The sequence below is a fragment of the Equus quagga genome, chromosome 1 (assembly GCF_021613505.1).
Source record: "Equus quagga isolate Etosha38 chromosome 1, UCLA_HA_Equagga_1.0, whole genome shotgun sequence".
NCBI lineage: Eukaryota > Metazoa > Chordata > Mammalia > Perissodactyla > Equidae > Equus > Equus quagga.
In genome coordinates, this window is record NC_060267.1 from 92,410,181 (window position 1) to 92,429,491 (window position 19,311).

A 19,311-nucleotide genomic window follows, 5' to 3' on the forward strand; every position below is an offset into this window, starting at 1 on the left:
GCTCATGGACCTTATAAAGGCACCTGCCCCAATCCCCTCCGCCTTCACCTCCCCGTGTGGCCCCTGGAGGCGTGCGGTATACCTCCTCCAGGCCCTGTGAGCAATAAACTTCTCTATTCCAGTTTCTCTGGTGGTCTCTTTTTGAATGGCAGTTCACTATCCAGCAGCCCACCACCCTGTGCTCCATTTAGTAAGCATTAATTTGATAAATTCTCAACATTGTGTAAGATTCAGTTATGTCCAGTGTATGGCATCTATGCTATTTCTGTTTGTTTAGCTTTCCAACCCTTGGGGCATCATTCCTCCACTAATTTTCTAGGGGTTCAAATGAGGTTATCAATCACACCCCAATCACTCCTCTGTCCACAGGCATGGGCATATAACACAGGCCTGGTAAATCATGGCACTCATTCCCTTAAAAACAAGGATTAGACCTGCTTGCACATCCAGGGACTAATCAGAGTCCTTCCTTGGAATTGATGCGTGAATACTGGGAGAGACCTTCCCTCCCTATGAGTTTTCTAAGCTGGGATGGTGGGGAGCTCAGAGATGCTGGCACTTGTCTTCTCCTGGAGAAAAAATGCCTGACACACAGAAAAACAAATCAAGGAGTGGAGAAATGACATCATTTGAGCCTCTGGATCCTGCTATTCCGAAGTTAATCCATGCTCCGATTTCCCAGATACATAAACCAGTGAATTCCCTTTTGTCTAACTTAACTTGAATTCGGTTTCTTTAACTCACAACCAAAAGATACCTAATAAATTCAATATAGCTTTAATATAAGGCAGACAACAGCAAACTACAGCCTGTGGGCCAAATTCAACTCACCATCTGTTTTTATAAATAAAGTTTTACCGGAACACAGGCACATCTTTTGTTTATGTATTATCTATTGCTGCTTTCATGCTATATCAGTACAGTTGAGTAGCTGAAACAGAGACCATATGGCCCACAAAGTCTAAAATATTTACTATATTGTCCTTTTCAAAAAAAGTTTGTTAACCCCTGATGTAAGGCATACCATTTTTGTATACATTTTTATATACAAATTATCCCATTCCACAACAATGGCACCAAATACTCATCAACTAGTTTGTGTACCTATTAGTTGTGAAAATTAACACAGTCATGCATCACTTAACAACAGGGAAACATTCGGAAAAATGTGTCATTAGCTGATTTTGTCGTGAGAACATCATACTTACACAAACCTAGATGATACAGCCTACACTTCTAGGCTACACACTACAGTTCTATGGGACCACTGTCGTACAGGCAGTCCATCACTGAGACAACCGCTGCACGGCGCATGACTGGAAAAAGGAACCTCATTTAAAACACAGTCAGGAGGTCAGAAGGGGGAGCGCTCATGCCCTCCACACAATGTCAACTGCAGACCCAAGAGGAAGAAGCCTGTTTTGCTGCCCCAGCAGGAGGCAGGAAGGTCTTCTCCTTGCTTGGCCACAACTCAGCCGGTGAGGACTATCACAACTCAGTCAACGAAAAGCCATTACCCTTCCAACTCCCAGTTTCCTCCAATGGACTCTCTGTTCATAACAGCTGTCCCCAACACCCTGACCTCCTCTAAAACAACTCTCCTCCCCCTGTGTCCTCCAGACTTGCCTGTGGTTCGCCATGGATTGCATGTCTCAAATTGCAATTCTTTGCTGTTCCCAAATAAACCCATTTTTGTTGGTAAAATGACTGTTTTATTTTTAAAGGTCAACAGTTACTAAAAAACACTAATCAAGAAATGTTAATGAGCCAGCCTGGCACAGTGATTAGGTTCTTGTGCTCTGCTTTGGCCGCCTGGGGTTCGTGAGTTCAGATCCCTGGCACAGACCTACACACCGCTCGCTCATCAAGCCATGTTGTGGTGGTGTCCCACACACAAAACAAAAGACCACTGGCACAGATGTTAGCTCAGTGACAATCTTCCTCAGGCAAAAAGAGGAAAATTGTTAACAGATGTCAGCTCAGGGCCAATCTTCGGCAAGAAGGAGAAGGAGAAGGAGGAGGAGGAGGAGGAGGAGAAGGAGGAGGAGAAGGAGGAGGAGAAGGAGGAGGAGAAGGAGGAGGAGAAGGAGGAGGAGAAGGAGGAGGAGAAGGAGGAGGAGAAGGAGGAGGAGAAGGAGGAGGAGAAGGAGGAGGAGAAGGAGGAGGAGAAGGAGGAGGAGAAGGAGGAGGAGAAGGAGGAGAAGAAGAAGGAGAAAGAAAAGAAAAGAAAAGAAAAGAAAAGGAAGAAAAGAGAAAGAAATGTTCAGATACCTGTACTTCCCTTCCACCTCGGCATAAAGCACGCTGGCGGGAAAGTTCATCTAGTTGATGATCCAGATATTCCTTTCTTCTATGCATGTCCTGAACATGAGAAGGTAAGTCTTTTTCTAAGAAAACAAAAAAAGAAAAAAATTATATGTTAATTCTAACAGACACACATATGCATACATAATGAGAAGAAAAACTAGTTCTCAAAGCTGGACTACTGCTAAGGTCTCCAAATTACCTTTAATGTCCAAGCCATTTTCTACCATACAAAAGGAAATAGAAAAACATTAGTATCTACCTTACTCAGTACTTACTCATTCTGTGGTTAACTTGGCTGTCCAAACTGAATTTTAGGACCTCATTATTAATAGACTTCTCTGGACCCAGACGTACTAAGTTTATATCTCCACAGTTTCCTGTTGATAAAAATCACACTCAGAGATTAATAAGGACACTGCCAACCTCTGTATATATTATCTATATCTAACCAAATACATTACCAATCAGAGAAGGGAGCTAACATGAGCTATCAATCAGCTCCATACTTGGAACTACACTGGAGGCTTCACACACATTATTTTAGATATTCTTCACAACAACCCTATAAGGCAAGTACTTATCATTTCTACCTAATAAAGGCTAGTGAGGTCACATGAACAGTATGCTGCAGAGTTGAGATTCTATCATACTGTTTCTCAAACTACATTCTGTACAACCTTCCACAGTAAGATTTGGGAAATGTTGAGTTAAAATAAAAAACACATATTTTTTAATAAAGATTCTTTGAGTTTTTTTTCTTTTGCAGGGAAAGATTTTCCCTGAGCTACTATCTATTGCCAATCTTCCTTTTTTCCACCTCCTCAAAGCCCCAGGGGATGGGTATATCTAGTTCTTCTATGTGAGCTGCTGCCACAGCACAGTAACTGACAGACAGGTGGTGTGGTTCCATGACCAGGAAATGAACCTGGCTGCCAAAGCAGTGAGAGTGCCCAAACTTTAACCACTAGGGCATCAGAGCTGGCTCAAAAAACATATTTCTTAACCAAAGGCTATTTCGAAGATATATAAAGACTTTTATATGTTAGCATATATTTGAATTTCCAAAACAGAATCTTATTTGACCACCAAATCCTTTTCTGCAGAATATTCAGAATGAAGTTTTTAAACTCTGCTCCACAACACATGGCTACTCCAGAATTTAAGGGATACAGATGCTGGAAATTCTAGAGTATGGGAATTCCAAAAGCTATAAACATCATTTAACTGGACTGTTTATTAACCACATTTTTATTTTAGGTTACACTGTAGATATTATTTAACCTAAAAATCTCCCACTGCATCACAGGGCTAAATTATAGCAATCACACAGAGTTCATCAGCACTCACCCATTCCGACACATCACATGCTTATGTGTTTACTGCCTGTCTCCTCCCACTGAATCCAAGTCCCAGAAGAAGAGGGTTCCGTTTTGGTCACTGCCTAGAACAGCGGCTAGCACATCAGAAGTGTAAGAATCTATGCTGAATGAATGGCTTATTACACAGCTGTCTACAACATATTTTTGTTGGTAGTTCAGCTTATTCTTCTAAATGTGAAGCCATCTTCTCTGGCCTACATTTACTTCAAGGTTTCAAAACTGCTAATTTACTTGTGTTTCCAACAGAAAGGTGGATGAGATTACCTAGAAACTCACCCATTATAAATACCTAGAAATGCTTAATAAATTATAACAGAAATCCTTTAAACTGAGCTCCTAAGAATGTAAGGAAAATTCCTAGAGGCCAAAAACAAAAAGAAAGCTGAACATCAGAGTTGCCAGCCCCTGAGCCGCTGTGGCTTCCCTGGGTGGGGAGGGCTGGCCAGTGTCTAGGTGCTGAGGTGGTGACTTTTAAATTTACATTCAATAAAATGCACAGATTTAAAATCTTTACTTCTACAGAGTTTGACAAATGTGTACAGGGACAAAACTACTATTCCAATCAAGATATATACATTTTATAATGGGGTCTTAGATTTTAAAGCCCACTAAAAAGCAAAAGGACCTGGAAAAGACGGAGGCATGGAAAAAAAGTGACTATCATAGCCCGGGCTTAGCTGTGAAAAAAATTCTCTGCTAAAACCTTGCAACCATAGGCCTGTGACGCATGTGGATTTAGAGACTAAATACATATTACACGAAATGACAAAGGTGACCCACCCAAAATACAGTTGAGATTTTAAAAATGAGAATGCAACAAACAACTTTATGCCAATATATTTGAAAACCTAAGAGGAAGTGGAAATTTTTCTTAAAAAATATGAATTAGTAAAACTCAAATCTAGAAAACTTGAATAGATCTATAAGAATTAAAGACTAAATTTAGACAACAGATAAAAAAATTACCCATCTGTCAAAAAACAGACAAAAAAAAAAAAGCCCAACCCAAACAACACTAAAAATAACCTTCAAGAAGGAGATAATTTCTTATACAAAACATCCAAAGAATAAATTTAAAAATTCTCCATTTTTAAAGTCTGTGTAACTTCAATATTAAAACTAGACAAAGATATAACAAAGAAAAATTACAGGCTGGCCTCATTTATGAATACTAATTTTTAAAATCCTAAATAAAACATTAGCTATCCAGCAATGTGTTAAAAAATAACGATACTAAGATGGGCAAGTTGGCACTATTCAAGGAATCAGAGCAATTTTAACATTAGAAAAATATTGTAACTTACCACATTATCAGATTAAAGAAGAAAAATTTCATTACCATTTCAATGGATGCAAAAAAACCCACAAATGCATGCAATAAAAGTCAACACCCATTCCTGATAGAAATTCTACTGAGAAGGGAACTTCTTTCCCCTGATAAAGGGTATATACCAAAACCTAGAAACAAACACCACACTTAATGGTGAGATGCTGAGATATTTCCTTAAAGGACACCCAGGAAGGACCACTAGTGAAAACGAAGGTACCGAAAAAGAAGAAAAAAGCTCTCTTTACTGACAAAAGGTATCATTTTCTTTCTGACAAATAAACCCAAGCTAGATGCCTTGCTTGCTCCATCCTAGTCCCAGCCCTACCGCGTCATCGATACACACAGGAGAAAGAGCTTACCCTCACTCAGGGAAAAGCAAGTTAAAACTGCGCCACCGCACACCCACAGTAACTGCTCTTAGGTGTGTAAACTGGTAAACCATTTTCTAGAAGAATTTGGCACTAGCTAGATGCACAAATTCTTCAACCCAACATTTTCACTTCTAGGTATACATGCACTAGACGAGTTTTTTAATAAACTCTTTCGACTTTGGCCTATAGTATGAAGCATACTTCACACTGAAATCCAGTACACTCACACATCTCATCAACGAAACAGGTTTCACAAAACAATACTTACCCTTACTACCTATACTCTGATCTTTTCTGTTCTCTTCTGTTCTAGTTTATCTTGTTTAAGTGTGCTGGTTCTGGTCTCCCTAAACTGATTTTACAATCCACTAATTAGTTACAAGCCACAATTTGAAAAGCACTGCCCTAGAAAGCTGCATGAATACACAAGAAACACAAGTAAGAATGTAGTGCTTTGGTGTATTCCATTTAACTGTTGATAATATAACATACTAGAATTCATTCATTCACGGTAGTAAATATTTTTATACCTGCACTGGAGAAATATGTACAAGTCTGTTCATTGTAATGAAGTTTGAAAGAACAAAAAATGGCAAAGAACCTACATTTCTATCAACAGATAATGAATAAACTGTGGACTCACAGAATGAAATATCCTATCGCAATTAACATGAATGACTGTACTGATATACAGTAATACATAAAATCATAAATCTCACAAACATAATTTGTTGTTAGTGTCGTCGAATCGATTCCAACTCTCAGTGACCCGTGCGCAGCAGAGCGGAAGCCTGCCCGGTCTTTCTGCATCACCCTCTCACCTTTCGGGGCTCTATCAGACAGCGTTCTGCTGCTATTCAGAGTTTTCGTGGCCAATTTTTTTGGAAGTGGGTGGCCAGGTCCTTCTTCCTAGTCTGTCTTAGTCTGGAAGCTCTGCTGAAACCTGTCCACCATGGGGGACCCTGCTGGTATTTGAAATAACAGTGGCATAGCTTTCAGCGTCACAGCAACACACAGCCGCCACAGTATGACAAGTGACAGATGGCTGGTGTGGTTCCCTGACAGGGAAACGAACCCAAACCACAGAGATGGGAGCGGCGGATCTTAACCACTAGACCACCAGAGCTGGCACAAACATGATGATGCAAGTGGAAGAGTTGCAGACTGACAATGTATTATAAGTTTTAAAAGCAAATGAATTCTATACGTAGGTAATACCTATTAGTAAAAGTAGGTAGTAAAAGAAAAAAACGTGTCTAATCCCTCAGAATAAAGACGACATATCCCAGGCTCTCTTGTAGCTAGGTGTGGCCATGTAAGTTCTGGCAAAAAGAAAATAACCAGAGGTGCCAGCTGCACCTTTCCTTAAACTAGGAACTTTTCTTAAAATATAGCTGGTATGTTCCCTTTGCCCTTTCTTTGTCTTTTCTTCATGCTTGCTGCATGTGACTAATGGACTACCATCTCTGACCATGAGCACTAAAGAATGGAGGCCACACACAGTAGAGCGCCGAGACAGAAGGAGCCTGGGTCTCTGAAGACTCTCTGAAGCAGGGAGTCATCATACCACTCCCAGTCTTCAAGTGCTGCTCCCTGGGCTTCTGAGCAAGAAAGAAAGAAATTTATATCATACGGAAGTCGTCGTATTTGGAGTCTCTACTATTCTGCAGCCAAATCTCATCCTAAGTGATAAAAGGCATTTCCTTGAGGTTTCAAGGAAAGAAAATTTGGTTAGGGAAGACAAGATATACGAGCTTGGAAAAGTCGTCTAATACAGAGCAATAATCACACCACTCAAAATAGGTGGTATGAGAATAAAATATGAGTTAAGGTTAAGTAAACAAATTATTTTACATCTTCACTCAAGTGTCCCGCACCATTATGGTAACGTTCTTCACCAAACTCAATCGTACTGAAAAAATTTACCCCTGTGGTGTACTTTACGTTTCTACTCTTCAGTTTCTCCTCCTATAAAATGTAGACAGTAGGGTTATTTAATACTTAGCTCACAGGATTATTTTGAGGATTACTGACAAAGAGAAAGCGCTCCATAACTATAAACGATGATTGCTCCAGCTTTTCACTGACTAAATATCTACTAAGCCCCAACTGAGCAGCAGGCACTGGGGATGCCACAGTGAACAAATCAGAAAATCCTTGCCTTTGTGGAGATGATTATATTCTAGGTATAGTCAACTAGCTGAGGTTCTCTCACCTCTGCTCATTTTTATTTATAGTAACTTCTGCTTTGTCCCCTCCCAGCTCACTTCCCACGGCTAAGTCCTCAGTGCTCTTCAGGTTTCATCTTAGATATCACTTCCTCTAAAAGTCTTCCCTAACCCTCACACAACTGAATCAAGGGCCGCTCTGAGGTGTGAAAGTACCCACACATTATTTCTATTATATATAACTTAGAGTTTTATATTATAGTTGCCCACTGATCCATCCACTTTCTCATTAGACTATCTCTCTGAAGGCTTCAGTGCTGAAACCTCAGTACTTAGCACAGTGCCTGGCACAGAGTAAATGCTCAGTAATACTTGCTAAAGGAATCAATGAGTACATATGGGGCCACAGCCACAAGTAGAACTCATTACCAGAATTAGCTTGCTCTTTGTCATTTAAATCTGCCCACACTAAACACTGAAAACAAAAAAAAAATTAAAAGCCCACATAAGTAACATACCCAAAGGATTCTTCTTGTCTTTACATTTTTCCTTGAATTCGAGGATAATTTTTTTCATAAGTTCATCAACAGCTGCATTGGAAGGTGCACACACAAGGACACGGTTTTGTTTGATTTTGGCATTGGAGTTTTCATCTGAATGCCCCTTCCTATGGTTCTACAATTTGCCACACACACACCAAACAAACAAACAAAAAGTTCTGATGAGCTCTATTATGTAGTTTTACAGTTTTTCTCTACTTCCAAATATGCTCAAAGTTCCCCTTATAAATAACTAAAAATAAATAAAAGCATCTATATCTTACACTGATATTAAAATTACTCTGGCATAAGTTTATCAACTTCTCTGAGCTTTACCTTCTATCTACTTATTTTACTCAATACTCAATCCAACCAAAATGTAGCCCAGGAATACATTCAAGATGTTTTCCTGGCATTCACTGTGACCTATAATAAAGCCAGAAGATCACCATGGCCCCTAGAATTAGTTTCACACAAGATTGCATTTTCTGCTCTTTTTACTTCTTATACCCTTCTCTCCCCCTGCTACCCCTTTCTCAGATATGGTTCCACACAATATCAGAAAGATACAAAAAAGCGAAGGGAAAAAGGCACTTTAATGTTTATTTACATATGTCAGTTAATGCAAGTCAAGTAAAATGATGCACTCGACTAACAGCACTAATGCCCTCACACACATTCTACCTCGGTCAGTAGGCAATAGAGGAGGCCAACAATAGTTTTTGATTTTCCTGTTCCAGGTGGTCCATGAATCAGACATATCTTGGCAACTGATGGGGAGTGTTTCACCATGGCATATGCAGTTTCTATCGCTTTCTTTTGGTCTTCATTGAAATCTCTTAGGTAGGCAATCTATACAAAAGACATTAATGAGAATGAGCTGTTCTTATAGTGGCACAAAAGAAGATGCTAATAGAAAGGATGACTTTCTTCTAATCTTTATCAGACAGAAGCTTTGGTTATGATCAGGTAAGGCCCCAAAGTGACCTTTAATCTAAGAACCATGCTCACTGTTGGAAAGAAAGTTACTTATGCACATCTGCACGCTTCAGCCCATCCACAAACACTGCAACTGTATTTTTACTTGTGATTCCTACAAAGACGGTCACAATAAATTGCTCTATACTTTTCTTCTATTTATTCTTTGGTGCTTCTCATTTCAGTCAATCCTCTCCTTAGACATTAAAAACATTCCAAGACTTTCTTTCCTAACACAAGTGATATAGTGGAAAGAGCATGAATTTGGGGTCAGACCTGAGTCTCAACCTCAGTTTCACTCACAAGCCAGGTCTCTAAACTCTTAACCTCTCTGAGCCTCAGCCTTTGCCATCCATTAAATTGGGGATTCTTTAAAGGGTGAGAGTTGACTGAGATAATGTACAAAAAAGCTCTAGCACACAGCAGGGGTTCAAAAAATACTACTTTCCTTTTGCCATTCTCTGTGTTAATTTCCTGGAACTTATTTACAGCTCTTACAGTGAGAAATACGTGTTCACACAAAATGACAACTCATCTTCGTACTTGCAACAATACCAGTCAATTCTCCACTGATCACTTAAATGCAAAATTAACTCCCATCAAACCTACTCCTATTCCTGAATTTTAATCGTCTAATGAACAGTTCAGTAGGATCTTCACCTAACATTTAATTTTTTGGTAAGGAAGATTAGCCCTGAGCTAACATCTGTTGCCAATCTTCCCCCTTTTTTTCGCTTGAGGAAGATTGTTGCTGATCTCACATCTGTGCCAATTTTCCTCTACTTTGTACGTGTGACGCCACCACAGCATGGCCTGACAAGTGGTGCTAGGTCTGTGCCTGGGATCTGAACCTGTGAACCCTGGGCTGCCAAAGTGGAGTGTGCAAACTTCACCATTACACCAGAGGGCTGGCCCCTCCCTTCACATTTTAATGTTGCTCTTTAAGCATACTCTCAATTCTTTATTGTACTATACCTTTTTCCTGAGGTAAGCTAATCTAATACATACTCTGAAATATTCAAGAAAACTAAGCATTAAACAGTATCACTGTGTGTGCAAGCTAAATATAACACACATATGTAGGAGCTAAAAATAACGTAATGCTTTAACATCCTGAAATGACATTTTCTGGCTTTCCCTGTTACATAATCATCACTCACAATTCTGTCAGATGTTGTAGTAAGTAAATCTTTTGTACAGAAGTCCATGGGGTTTGGATTCAGAACAGCTCTGGCCAGTTGGTTCCGACCACTCAGCAAAGACATGGCTTTCAACTTCCTTTGTGTAGTTACCAGAGAACTGATTACAATACATTTCACGAGTTCATTTAAATTGACTGGCAAATTATCTTGAGTCTGGATGGAAAGGGAATACTCAGATTTCCCATTACGCACTATTATCAAGAAGGAGAAAAAGTAATTTCAGTTACCAGTGAATAACAGTGACCAGTCAAAAAGATTATTCAGAATTAGGTATTTCACAACTTATGTTTTTTGTATGATATGTTATTTAAATAATTCACTCAATAAATACTTATTGAATGCCTCCTAAGAACCAAGCAATGTTTCTGTCCTCAGGAGGCTTAGTTTCTAGAATAGGGAAATAGATAACCAAATACACACGTCAGGTGGTGATAAATGCTAAGAAAAAGGCAGAGAAAGGGAATGAGGAAGTGATGAGGGATATGTGGGAGGTATTATTGTAGGTAGGAGAGTCTGGGAAGGTCTTTCAGATAAGATATTTGAGCAGACTTGGAATAAGTGAGTAAGCCACAACCTTATCTGGGGAAAGAGTGTTACAGTGGAGAATCAGCAATTGCACAGACCACGAGGCAGAGATGTGACTCGAGTATTTTAGGAATAGGGAGAAAGCTAGTATGGTTAGAAGGAAAAGTAGGGAGAAGAGTACGAGAAGAGTCAGAGAGGAAAACAAGGATACATTTTACAGGGCCCTGCAGACCATAATACTGACTCTGAACATGATTCTGAGCCAGGGAGAAAGCTACACAACAGCTTTGTGCAGGGAAGCAACGCGCTCTAACTCACACATTTAAAAGAACCACTCTTATTGCAGAATGAAGAATAAACTACAATGAGAAAAGCACAGAAGCACAAAGACCACACAGGAGGCTACAGCAGTGATCTAGGTAAAGTTAATGGTAGTGTGGACCAGAATGTAGCAGTAGCAGAGGTGGGGCTTGGATTTTGGATATATAGGCATACCTCATTTTATTGTGCTTCACTTTACTGAGCTTCACAGACACTGCATTTTTTACAAGACTCTCTACCAGCAAAAAAACTGTGACTCGCTGAAGGCTCAAATGATGGTCAGCATTTTTTTAGCAATAATTTTTTTTTTTGAGGAAGATTAGCTCTGAGCTAACATCTGCCAATCCTCCTCTTTTTGCTGAGGAAGACTGGCCCTGAGCTAACATTTGTGCCCATCTTCCTCTACTTTATATGTGGGACGCCTACCACAGCATGGCCTGTCCAGCAGTGCCATGTCCACACCCGGGACCCAAACTGGCGAAGCCCAGTCCGCCGAAGCGGAACGTGCACACTTAACTGCTGTGCCACTGGGCTGGCCTTGATAATTTTTAATTAAAGCGTATACATTGTTGTTTAAGATATAATGCTACTGCATGCTTAACAGTCTACAGTATAGTGTAAACATAACTTTTATATACACTGGGAAACCAAATATTCATGTGACTTCCTTTATTGCTTTATTTGCTTTACCATGGTGGTCTGGAACCTTCCCTGCAATATCTCTGCAGTATGCCTATACAGCAAATTAGGATTTGCTAATGAATTAGATGGAGGGTGTGAAAGAAAGAAAGGGTGAAGGATGACTCTGAGGTTTAGGCCTGAGCAATTAGAACAGAGGCCCTGCTTACTGGGATGGAAAAAACCGAAGGAACAGCAGATGCCAGGTAGAAAATCAAGTGTTTCTTTTTGGACTAGGTTAGAAATGTCTAATAGATCTCCAAAAGGAGATGTCAGATAGTCGGATGAATGAGGAGTTCAGGGAAGGAGACTACCTTAGAAATACAAATTTGGTAAATGTAATCATTTGCAAGAGTCAAAGGCAGAGACTAAGCTATATAGCCCTCTTGGTATTCTTCTAAATGCAATCTTCACAAAGAACTGAGCACTGGTCATACTTAAAAGAAATATGGTACCACAAGTTATAACGCAGTACAACGTTGAACTCTAAGGAGCTTTGTTGCTCTTTTTAAGATATGATGCAAAAAGGTGAAGGAATAATGAAGTAATGTTCTCGTCACATAACTGAGACAAAGAAAGCGGCAAATGTTAAACGCCAGCTTGGCATATAATAAAGAACGTGGATTCTGCAGTCAAACAAACATAGGTCTCAATTTTGGACTTACCATTTAACACCGAGGACAACCTTGGATAAGTTACTTCACATCCCTGAGCCCTGATTTCCTGACGAACAGGGAACAAATAATTCTTACTGCTTTCTAGGACTTTGAGGAAGATGATAAACGTGTATAGGAAGGACAAGGCACACTGCCTGGCACATAGTAGGTACTTGTTAAAATCAAGCTAAAATTATTTTTGTTATGCTACCTTAGGGAGAGAAACCCCTGCAACACAATGGAGGGGAGTGATGGAAACTAAACCCCTCAAGTTGCCTAACAATGAGTTGCATGTTCTCATTATTAGCCACTAAACCAAAGTTGGGATACGATTTAAGATATAACAAACAGAAAGGCTTGTAAATTGTCTGTTTTATAACAAATATAATGACAGATGAAGGAATGTACTAGAAGGAGAGGACATTACAAAAGAAAACTTTTAAATCATAAGTCCAGAGCAACAAATACTGGGCCTTTTCCAGTTGACTCTAGAAAAACTATAAAAGGACTCCAAATGACAAGTCATTAACCTAATAAATGCACCTCTGGTAAATGTACAGCAAATACATGGCTGGTAAAGCACAATTTAGAAGGAAATCGAAAGATAAGCTTATGTCTGACAGATTTCTCTTCAATGTCTCATTATTTACTTACTGACTGAAGTGCGGCGAAATTTATGAACATAACCACAATGATATTCATGAGGGTCTTGCATGCAATTTCTCTCTATAGCTTTCTTCTCTCCATTTAGTCTTTCAGGAACCAAAAACACCAAATCATTTTCCTTTGGATGAAGTTGTTTAGCTAGTTCACATTCTTCAAGATAAACTATGAAACAATAAGAAATCAGCATTTATTCTAACAGAATTATTTTAAATAAGATTAACTTAAAGGATATGAAACCCTTGTACTAAGTTAAAGCAAGTCCACAGCACTAGTGGACTCTGTATATACTTCAAAATGGTAGTTGAAGCCAGTCAACATTTTCAAATACTGATTATACAGTACTATAAATTTTTTCTTAAAAACTGCTACAAAGCCAAAATAGATAAAATCAGAATATTCAAAAAAAGTAGCTGATAAGTTTCTTTTCCTTAAGTTTATTTTAGTTTTCAACCAAGAAATTTCCTCTTTTGTTCCTCACTTTCAAAATCCCAGGAGAAAATCCAGAAATAGATCCAAGTACATATAAGAATTTTGAGCTTGTTGGCAGCATTTCAAACAAAGTGGAAAGGAAGCTGTAAACTAAATGAGGCTGGGAAAGCAGAGCAAGCACTAGAATACAAAAGTTCAGTACCAACTGCCCAATCCAGCAACACGCTGCCCTGAAGCACAAAGCACTGGGATTACGTGGACAGAACCACTTACTCAAAAAAAGAGCTTTAAAATGTAACATATACAAAATATCTATTTGAAGGCATCAGAGAACAAACACACAACAGTGAAGAATTACTGTGCTGAGATCCAGAAGAATGTGGAAACCCACAAGAGTCAGGCTAGTATTTCCCCTTAGAAACATCTGAACTGTTCAGGGAGTGGCAGCCAAGAGGTCGAGCAGTACCTGGGATGGCATTGTAGGACTAAGAAGATAAAAACTGGAGTCCAGGGCCTGCATGGGGCGGGGACCCTGGGAGCCCTCATGCTTCAGGTTGGGACCATGAGGGACTAAACTCAAGGATGAAGCAGAAGTAAACTAGCCTTTACACGAGCTGCAGCCCAGCCCAGCTTCAAGCCATCTGGATACTTCAGAAAAGCTCAATCCCTTAAATCAGATTAACATTATCCCACATTGCCGGTGCCCCCAGAAGCCTGGCAGAAGCAAAGGAAAATCCTCTCTGGAAAAAGAGAGTATCATCCTAGGCCTCAAACTATTTTTATAAATAACTTCCCAAAGACAATGACCAACATACATCAGCGACAAACAAAGCACAAGGAGAGAAGGAATACATGAACTGGTAGAATCAATAAACAAAAAACTACGGCACAAGGGGCTACAGATTACGTCTTATACAATTTAAAATATATGACAACAATAGTATACAAAGTGGGATGGGGATACATGGGACTCAAGCCTTCTAAAGATTTTGCCTTATCTATGGAGACATTTAAAATACCTATTAAAACTACAGACTTTGATAAATCAAGGATGCACGTCATAAGTTTTAACCTAATTACTAAAACAGAAAAGGGTTAAATTGAGATATGATTTACAAACTAAAAGAGAAGAAAAAATGGAAAGAAGTTTAAAAACGGAAAAAATTTTTTAAAAGTATTCAACCAAAACAAAAGAAGGTAATCAATTTAATATATAACTTGGTTCATTTGTTTCTATTGTTTCCTTTTATGGTTTGCTTTTTTAAATTCACCTTTGTTGACTCAATGGTTCAAAAGTCTCACCCAGGTAAGAAATACACTCTAGCTCTACTGGTTTTTCCTTTATATTTAAGTACATACACATTCAGAATTGTCATATATTCTGCTGACCTGAACTTATCTTTATGAAATATTCCCTTATCTCAAATAATCCTTTTTTTGCCTTAAATTCTATTTACTCTAATATTAACAGAGCTAAAGAAGTTTTCTTTCAGTTGGGTTTGGAGTATTTTTCTCCAATCTTCTTCTTTCAACCTTTTTGTATTCTTATGTTTACATGTATCACTTGTTAACAATATGTGCCACACTGTTCTTGAAATACCATTTTCTACTAAAAGATACTGAGGCTACTTAGAAAATTGCAAGTTTAGATATGGGATGAAAAAATACAGATGATATCAACCATATCAGATAGCAAGAAAGCTCTCAAAGACTAGTAGGATCCTGTCTAAGGGGCTCAGGAGCCAACTTGAAGGAGTCAATCACAATGGATTGAAACACAAGTATATTTAAATCCATGCATTTATAAAAACAAACAAAAAAACTTATTTGTCAACATCAGTGCTTGCAGTGATTTAACTCATTATTTTGAAAACTGGACAAGTGTCAAGGATTTATTCCACCTTTCTTCAAAAAGTATACCACTGAGTAACCAAATAACAGAGAAATTTCTCTTCATAGAGCCATTCTAGTTAATAAATGAAGAAATGATCAAGTGAAAATATCACCATTTTATCTTCTAATAGATTAATCTAGACATTAAGCATCAACAACTATAAATATGACAAAAAGAGAAATTAGAGATCATGCACCTCCCGATAAAGGAACATACCACCACCTAGGAAATAGTTTTGTCAAAAATAATAAATCTGGCCCAGCCCGGTGGTGCGGCGGTTAAGTGCGCATGTTCCACTGAGGCAGCCTGGGCGCTGGTTTGGATCCTGGGCGCGGACATGGCACCGCTTGGCAAGCCATGGTGTGGTAGGTGTCCCACATATAATGCAGAGGAAGATGGGCACGGATGTTAGCTCAGGGCCAATCTTCCTCAGTAAAAAGAGGAGGATTGGCAGCAGTTAGCTCAGGGCTAATCTTCCTCAAAAAAAAAAAAAAGAAGAAAGAAAAAATCAAACACAAATCTGATCAAGCCTCTAGATCTAACTATCAATTTACAGGAAATAAAGAGAACAGAAAAACATACTAAACAACAGGGGGATGTAATAAACAAAATACAGACAGCGAGTAACTCCACTGGATCAAGAACTCAATTTTCTCAACAAATAAATTACAAAGGGAAAAAAAAAAGCATGAATGAGAGAATTATAGTTAAAAACACATATCAATCAATGTCAGTGAGTGGACCTAACTTGGATCTTAATTCAAAAAGGCTGAAAAAAATTGTTATTTACGAGGAAAATGGAAATTTGAACACTGCCTAGCTGTCTGATATTAAGGAATTATCGTTAATGTTTTAGCAATAGAATATTTTATTATGAATTTTTTCTGGTCTGTATCTTTTAGAGATATTCACTGAAATAATTACAAATGACAGAAAAAATAATCTAAAGCTGATCTGCAAAAAACCTCTCCACAGGAAACCATAAAACATTGCTGAAAGTAAACCTAAATAACTGAAGATATATACCTCACTCATGAATAAGAAAATCAGTATTAAAAAAACGTCAATTCTTAATAAACTCCCACATTTTTTTCTCTAAAATTTATAAGGGAATACAAAGAGACAAGAATAGCCAAGGCACTCTTGAGGTAAAACAAGGGGGGAGGACTTGATCACTGGATACTGACAGTTATTATAAAGCTAGACTAAGCAATTAGGCAACGTGATATGGGCACAAGGCAGGCAAGGGACCTAACACAGAAGAACTGAGTCCCGAGAAAGAGCGATGCGTTAAAGGGGGACTAAATTTAGGACAAATATGGCACTGCAGAGCATGGAGAAAGGATGGTCTTTTCAAGAAACAGCACCAGGATAATCACATCTCCATTTGGAAAAAAAATGAAACATGACCTCTACATCTCACTCACGCACAAAAATCAATTCCAGGTTGATGAAACGATGAACCTTCTAGAAAAGAGGTTGGCAAACTTTTTCTGTAAAGAACCAAATTTTTTCTTTTCAGGTCACATACGGTTTCTATTGCATATTCATGTTTTTTTCAAAGCCCTTTAAAAATGTAAAAACCTTACTCTAGTGCTGTACAAAAACAGGATATGGAGTAGACCTGCAAACTGTAGTTTGCCGACACCTGTTACAGATGTTAAGATAACATATTTATGACCTACAGCAGGGAAACGTTTCTTACATGGGGCACAGAGCACTAACCATAAAAAAAAAAAAATAGATGTGTTTGTTATGTTAAACATAAGAAATATTTTGGGCCAGCCCCTTGGCATAGTGGTTGAGGTTGGTGTGCTCCACTTTGGTGGCCTGGGTTCACGGGTTCAGATCCTGGGCGCAGACACATACCACTTGTCAGCCATGCTGTGGCAGCATCCCACAAACAAAATAGCAGAAGACTGTCACAGATGTTAGCTCAGGGAAGATCGTCCTCAAGCAAAAAGAGGAAGATTGGCAATGGATGTTAGCTCAGGGCAAATCTTCCTCACCAACAACAAAATAAGAAATTCTTAATAAGAATAAGAATTTTTAAGACATCACTAAGAGTGTCAAAACGCAAGCCAAAGTGGGAGAGGTACAAAGAACTACAAAACAACAATAAAAAGACAACTAACAGCAAATGAACGAGAGACTTGGATAGGCACTTTCCAAGAGGTTACTGAAGCATCTACTAAATACACGGACCAATAAACACACACTATAATAGCTAAAATTAACATGACAATCAATACAAATGTGTTGGTGAAGGTGGGGAACAATGTGATTTCTCATACACTGCCGGAGGGGTATAATTCTGCATAATAGGCTTGGCATTATCTACTCAAATTGAACTTACACATCCTCTGAGACTCCACAAATCACTTCTGGATCAAGACTTAACAAAAATGCCCTCACAAAAGCACTAAAATACAGGAAGGGTCCATAGCAGCATTATTCACAGAACGCTGTGTGTGAAACACTCACGTACAGCAGTCCTGAGGTGCTACCCTGAGAAAGGCCTGTTTCCAAGGTCAGCCCTTAGCATCTGCGGACTTAAATTTCAGGACAGTTCTCACCATCTGCTGATGAGAGTGGCTCATTGTGCCTAAAATGTTTGTAAAAGGAACATGGTTTTTGCCAAACATTGCTTTCCTTCTGGAAGTCAAGAATTTAGGCTAGGGAGACGGTGTTTTGGGTAGAATGAAATATCACCACAGCAATGAAAAAAATAACAAAGGTAGTACACACAAAATTGATGAATTGTACACACATGTTAAATGAAAGAAGCCGGACACAAAAGTAAACGCTAGGTGATTCTATCGTGATTAAGATAAATGCCAAATAAATTAGTGATTTAAATATTAAAAAGAAACATAAAAGAACTACCAGAAAATATGAAAGTACTTATCTGATTTCTAAGACCAAAGTCAGAATCGTAAAGAAATAAATATGGCATTTGAATATGTAAAGATAAAAATTGTCTATGTCTCAAAAACTGCATGTGAAATTGAATGGCAAATAATAAAACTGAAAAAACATTACAACAATGTGTACAAATTAGGAAGAAAACAACCTCCCTAATAGAAAAATAGAGAAAGGGCACGAACAGACAATTATCCCCACATCCCCCATGAATACAAATGACCAGTAAAGATTTGGGGACAAAAAACTACCTCAAATGAGATACATTTTTCATATAGAAAATCTGAACAAAAGTTTAACTAGCAAATGAGGGAGATGTACATCCTTACGTTAGAAGTGAAAATGGTATTCTTTTTGGTAGGCAGAGGCGATATGAATCAAAAGTCTTAAAATGTGTGTACACTTTGACCTAGCAAAGGGATTTATTCAGTGTTTATAATAGTGAAAAATTATAAACAATGTACACATCTAATTAGAAATGATTGGTTAAATGAAACCATGGACTACACTTATAATGGAATAACTACAAATATTAAATACACTGTTATTGTTCACTAACTCTGAAAAGACATTTATAATATATTAAATGAAAAGAGGTCAAATGTACGCTTCATGAAGGCAGGAATTCTGTTTTCTTCACAACTACATACCCAGCATCTAGAATCATATACTGTCAGGTAGTATAAAAGTCATTAAATATTTGCTGAATAAATGAATGAAGAAAGTCACAATATAGAGTGAATCAGCATCATGGCAGCGTGAGTTGTTCCCTTTGTCTCTCTCCTCTAAGTTATAACTAAATGGACATTCATTAACCAACAGAGGATTCCCTATACAGCACATCAGGATGCCTGAGAGATCCAGGCAGCCACATATCTGAAGGTGGATGGACTGACTCCCCAGAAAGTGGTGAAACTGAGTGAGTGGACCCCTCCCGCTCCCTGAA

General features: G+C 38.5%; 1 protein-coding gene across 3 annotated transcripts in view; it reads right to left on the bottom strand.

Annotated features, from left to right (window-relative positions):
* The window catches only part of SETX (senataxin), a 78,289-nt gene that overhangs the window by 19,466 nt on the left and 39,512 nt on the right, over positions 1-19,311 (bottom strand). For all 3 annotated transcript variants that reach the window (XM_046653467.1, XM_046653486.1, XM_046653477.1), the window contains 6 exons: positions 13,109-13,282; positions 10,233-10,465; positions 8,779-8,946; positions 8,074-8,230; positions 2,583-2,684; positions 2,272-2,387 (listed from right to left, as the gene is read on the bottom strand). In XM_046653467.1, the coding sequence (XP_046509423.1) occupies positions 2,272-2,387; positions 2,583-2,684; positions 8,074-8,230; positions 8,779-8,946; positions 10,233-10,465; positions 13,109-13,282 (950 nt within the window). The remainder of the gene's footprint in view (positions 1-2,271; positions 2,388-2,582; positions 2,685-8,073; positions 8,231-8,778; positions 8,947-10,232; positions 10,466-13,108; positions 13,283-19,311) is intronic.